At 39.2% G+C, this 6,000-nt stretch overlaps 1 protein-coding gene across 2 annotated transcripts in view; it reads left to right on the plus strand.

Annotated features, from left to right (window-relative positions):
• The window catches only part of LOC118420448 (xenotropic and polytropic retrovirus receptor 1-like), a 28,231-nt gene extending 22,461 nt beyond the window's left edge, over positions 1–5,770 (plus strand). Inside the window, exons 13-17 of one of the 2 annotated variants that reach the window (XR_004831741.1) lie at positions 948–1,081; positions 2,044–2,214; positions 3,320–3,396; positions 4,406–4,517; positions 5,098–5,770. Coding sequence is in view for 1 of the 2 variants with exons in the window: in XM_035827249.1 (XP_035683142.1) it covers positions 948–1,081; positions 2,044–2,214; positions 4,406–4,493 (393 nt within the window). In the remaining variant the exon portion in view is untranslated. The remainder of the gene's footprint in view (positions 1–947; positions 1,082–2,043; positions 2,215–3,319; positions 3,397–4,405; positions 4,518–5,097) is intronic. The other variant, XM_035827249.1, reaches the window with a different exon arrangement.
• Positions 5,771–6,000: the final 230 nt, after the last annotated feature.

Raw genomic sequence — 6,000 nt, forward strand, 5'->3', positions numbered from 1 at the left:
GAAGCATATTCAATGTCCACAGAAAGAAAAATACAGTGTTTTTTTCCTCAATGCTAGTATTACTGCACCCCGTAGAAATATGCATATCTCTATGTGCCAGTTCAAGGGTTTGCATTAAACATTTCTTGATCTTGAGGAATATTTTCTTGGATCCTACCTTTTATGTCATACCTGAGCTGTCATGCCGGACCTGTATTTTAATTATAATATAAGGGTTCCAATGTCGAGCTTCTAGTTGTGGATGTGTTTGTATCACACAGGTTTCTACAGAATATTTTGAGCCACTTGTGCTGCTGTCAAAAATTTAGATACTAGATTTGGACATTGAAATTGCTGTTCTTACAATAAAACAGCAATTTTTTTTTAAATCTATGGTGCATTTTGTGAAATGTGAGTTTTTCCTGGTGGGTTTCACGTAAAAAGAATATATACATATGGGCATCGCAAGAAGAGTCCATTCTTGCATGGGGATGTTTTCAAATTTAGTTTTAGAAAGGTGATAATTCAATATTCCATTTTTAGTGGAAGTGTTTTTGGACTGGTCTATTTTACCTTTTCATGCCTTTTTTGCTTAGTTCAACCTTGGCCATGTTTTCAGTGGGAGTATTTCTGGACTGGTCTATTGTGCAAATTCACATAGGGTGCACTGGAAGAGTCCATTCTTGCACTAGGAATTTTGTAAGATTCATTTTTAGGTATCATTAAGTGTCATTAGTGGAAGTGACTTTTAAACAAAAGCGTTCGATTTTTGCACATGGGTGATTTTGGAATAGTCTATTGTTGCATGGGGAGGGAGATGGCTGAAATATGCTGCATTTGCTCTCAAGCAAATGTCGGCCTTTCTAGTACATGTATGTACACCTTGCTGTGTGCTATATGTACTAAAGGGCATGTGTAGCTATGGTAAAAATTTGTGCACTAAAGAAATCCTCCCCACTCCACCGCAGTTGTACTACTACCTGAGCGCAGTACAGAACTTCTTCCTGCGTTTTGCCTGGGTGATGTCCATCTCCCTGGGTGAGCTGGGGATCCTACACGGGGAGCTCGTGGGTTCCCTCCTCGCACCGCTGGAAGTCTACAGGTAAGGGCTCGTCTCAAAACACAGGGTTATTTCCAAACAAATGCGTCACATTCAGTAAGGAAACCCAACTTCATGCTTAGTACTTAAAGGGGCATTCCACTCCAGAAGGGAATCTTGTTTTCCAATAGATAATGTGGCAATGAATACATAATCAGCAATATTTTGTGGAATTCACCTTGTGATGAATTACGTGATGTGTACAATAATGACACTCACTAAACCCATGCAGACCCTACCCATGCATTCCCTATACGCATAGACACTGTGTTTATCGTAGACATACTTTCGGAATAAATGAGGTACGCTAAGCACACCGAGAAGGCAAATTGCTCATAAGATAGCAAAGAATACAAGAACAAGATGAGATTTCTTAGCGAACCTGAAATTAGTTTTGTAACCTTACCTAAAAGTTTTGCATTGTATTCAGCCATAGGATTAATTCAATTAGAGGGTACTTGGGGAGTTTAGTAGAAGACTGAATGCTTTTGAGGCATGTGGAGCAACTGGGTACTTTATCGTATAATGTGAAGTAGTATGCAGTTATCACTTCCTAAAATTAATATCTGTCGGAAAATAACACTTCTGTGTCGAGTGGAATGCCACTTTAACTCACCTGCAAATGTATGCATTTCAGTAACAAGACCACTATAATTGTAGATATTCAAGATAATGATGAGGTCTATTTTTTGTTATGGAATGCTTCCCTCTTGAGTTTGGTTGTTACAGTAGTCAGTATTCTGACTAATCCATTGTGATACGTAGAATGGTGCAGTACTGTCTTCCATTGCTAGAGGGCAAAACTACATATACTTTAATAACAATGATGCCTTTGATAACAATGGAAGGGTAATATTCTGCATTTGCATAGAGCTGTAGTCTTTCTTTAACATAGCTCCTGCATTTCTCTTGATGCGGAGAAGTTACATTTAATTTTTAAGCTGTTTTGAACTATTTTCCTGCAGGAGGTTTGTGTGGAATTTCTTCCGTCTGGAGAACGAACACCTGAACAACTGCGGTGAATTCCGCGCCGTGCGAGACATCTCCGTCACCCCGCTCAACCAGGATGACCAGGCCATGCTGGAACAGATGATGGACGAAGAGGACGGAGTCACAAACAGACGCAAGGACAGAAAGTAAGGAATCTTATCGGCTTAAATCAGTCAAAAATCAATGTTGCCATTTCCCTTGTATAGTTTAGGGTACAAGTCAGGGCTCTAGCCAGCGTCCGTTTTTCCGTCAATTGACGGAAATGTGCTGCGTCTGACGGAAAAATTTAAAAACCAATCCGTCAACCTTGACGGACAAAAATCCTTGGTGGAAGCTACAGGCGGCTTGGGGACGCCATCCACGGCCGTAAAAGCCACACACTGTTTGTTTTGCTATTGTTATAATTGTTGACAATGTGTGTCGGCGCCCTTTCGCATACGATAATCTCATTAAAACCTGTTTTTCAAGGTCTCAGTTCAGTCCTTCTAATTAATTTTCGCGGTTTTCGCGACGATTGTAATTGGCTGACGGAAAAAAAATTTGAGCTGGCTAAAGCCCTGGTACAAGTAGACATGCAGTGACATACTGAGATTTAATGTTTTTCTTTGCCCATTTCCCCTTGTCAGAATTTTTTTTCATATTTGTTATAGGTTGTCGATTATCTATGATATTAAGATTGATTTCTGCCGATGTCAAATTGAATGTTTTCTGGTCTTTTTGATCGTTCTATTTTCTATGCTTTTGATTCAAGTAGGTTCCTACTATCAGTCCCGCATTCAAAAAATCCCGCAATCATTGAATCAGCATTCTCGGGAAGCATTTCTTTGCCAGAAAATCTGGCACAGCTAGCTTCAGGCTTTTAGATAGGCATGCGTCAATGCGTCATTTAGACGCACTGTCCTAACAAACATAAGAAATGGGACGCAATACTTTTAAGCAAGACGGACTACGGACGCCCAAATTTTTTTTCATACATATTGCAACAGACACAATATGCACCTCAAAATGCAGGAAATAGCATTTCAGAGGGTTATGATTTCAAAATTTTCTGAGGGAGGATACCTCCGGACCCCCCTACAATACTCGCGCCTGCGGCGCTCGCGGCGCAGATCACTCCGATTACTTTGGACGCCCTAAAATTAATTCCTAGCTAAAAGCCTGGCTAGCTTACATGTCATTTTAATGAGTCAACATGTATGTTTGTGTTTTTGTTGTGTTGTTTTTCCCTGCCCACCTGTCCACCTTGTGCAGACCCTCGGATCAGAATAGTAACCTTCGCCCTGCAAGGTCATTTTTCATAAACACACCATGGTCCAGTGTTGAAGAAGGTAACTTTTATGGTAGCATGGGTGAAACTGCCAGATTGGCACCCTGTTTCCTCGCCTGAATATGTTTCTGTCCTTGCTGTACATTTATGGTTTTCCAATACTCTGATATTGGCTTTATATAATACATTGTATGTGTATGTATGCACAGGCATGGTTTGTAGTGTGTTTACAAACTTCTACCATCTTGTCTCTGCTGTTACAATTACTACATATATAGCTAGTACAACCAGGGTACATTATAATATATACGTTGTCATGTTTCAAAATCAGCTACCAGCATGAGTTAGGATTGGACTGCATGAAGGTCGATGACCTTAAGCTTGACCCTGGTGACTTGATGACATTTAGCTTCGCACCGAAGGTCTTATGGATAGATGTTGCATGGACCATGGTGTCGGTCACTGTTTAGTAATAATTATTATAATTTACTGTATTAAGTCTCTCAAGTCTCATTCTCTGAAGTATTGAAGGTAACTTTTATGTAATATTCATTCATGTATATCATCATTTGACTGGATAGCACAGTGACAGAATTATCTATCATTAACCCTTGTGGTGCTGGAAAATTTTCACTATACATTTTCCCAATTCTGGGCATTTTAGACCCTTTGGAAAGAAGGGATACTTTTTTCACTATACTACATTTTTTAATTGTAGAGACCTTAAGCTTTGTAGTGATGCATAACTTTATGGGGTTATTGGGAAGGAAAGTAACAAAAAAGTAGCATAGTGAAAACAATATCAACATGTGCTTCCCAACATATGTTGGGCACAGCACTACAACGGTTAATACTGTTATCAGTTGTTCTGTCTTTGCCTGTTGCTTTTGTGTTCTTATTTCAATCTACTGGAATAAGAAGGACCAAATCATACAATTGTAAAGTAGATGTTCGAGTTGCATGCCTCTATTTTGCAGAATGCTGTTGAGTGTCAAGTGGATCCAGAAAAGCACCGTTTATAAGTAATGCCGAAATGTGTTGTGAATTTATCCATGTTTTGTTATTGATAGATCCGTGAAGAAGCCCCAGTTGTGGGCAGATGAGGAGGAGGAGGAAGATGAGGAAGAGGAGGGAGAAGAGGACACCATGAGAGTCTGATCATCCTCATCACAGGATACTACATACGAGGGGCGTTCAAGAAGTAATCCACCTGACCCATTTCCCAAAGGAGGAGATTAATGAAACTTGGTGCAGTTATTAGTCTTTCTCTTCATAGGAATCACCCAGAGTTATGCATTTCTACCATCGTTTGATGCAGCTCTGTACACCGTTTTTGTAGGACGCCCCAGGTTGGTCCTGCAACAGATGCCTCATCAATGGCAGAAGATGGACGACCAGGTCTGGGAGCTGTTTCCACAGACTTCCGGCCATGTTTGAATTCACAATGCCAGCGTTTTACAAGGTCATATGATGGGGAATCATCACCATAAGTTTCTTTTATTTCATCAAAAGTCTCATTTGGTATGCGTCCTTTCAAATACAAAAACCGGATCACTGCGCGACACTCAACTGGCTCCATTTCACACCTGGTCCATTTCACACCTGACTCAGTTCAAACACCTTTAAATCAAAAACCAAAATTAGTTCAGAGCTGTTTTTTGCAACATAACCCATAGAGATATGAATCATTACATATGCAAAATTTCATCTAGATCAGACAACTGGAAGTGGGTCAGGTGGATTACTTCTTGAACGCCCCTCTTACATTGTTCTTGAAGGTTCCCTCACAACATCTAGCAGGCTTAAGGCAGGGACCTGTTGTTGCTGTATATAGTCTTGTCCTAGATTTCTGTGTTGCCTGTAATTTTATCTTAGTTTGTAATTGGGATAAACAAATGTTTGATAAGAAACCCCAGGGATGTTGTCATGTTGTACATGTTACAGTATATGACTTCTTGGCATCTCTGAATGTTTGCATGACAGGTAATATTTCTGGAAGACAAGGCAAGTGTATCCTTTGTAGGTCTTGCCAGAGTAAGGAGCTGATACCTATAGTCTGAAGGGACAGGTTTACACCTGGAGTTATGTTTCAATCAGGTAGGCCACAACCAATTTCCTTTGGTTTGTTCATGGGTATTACAAAGTTGAGGGAATAACTGAGAATTTCAACCCAGTTAACAATATTTGTAAAAGGCATCTTTTTTCAAGGAAATATAATTGTCACTTGTACATCTTTTCCACTTTTTAGTGAAGAAAATTAGTATATTAATTTGTATGGTTTGTTTTGTTACTGTTGTTTTGTTCGTGTTGAGTAAGTTGAAGTCAGAATCATGCCATCTATAGAAATTGTTGTAGAAAGTACAACATGTATATTATGTCCATGTATGTGATCTGGCCTGTGTGGCAGTGTAATACATGTACCTTGGTGTGCTGTATGTACCTGTATTGAATGTGGTTAATATGTTGGTGGGTGTCCTAGAGTCCATTCCAAGACACCATGAGGGTTTTTAAGCAATATCTATAATTAGTCTGAATTATTTTGAATAAAAGAATATCTGAGCCACAATAATTAAATTCTTTTCAAAAAATTGACTAAGAAAATACTAATCTATTTGAATTCCTTTGAATATTTTAGAAACATTTTGAAAGTAACTGTACAAAAATA

This window comes from Branchiostoma floridae, chromosome 8 (genome assembly GCF_000003815.2).
Source record: "Branchiostoma floridae strain S238N-H82 chromosome 8, Bfl_VNyyK, whole genome shotgun sequence".
NCBI classification, from domain to species: domain Eukaryota; kingdom Metazoa; phylum Chordata; class Leptocardii; order Amphioxiformes; family Branchiostomatidae; genus Branchiostoma; species Branchiostoma floridae.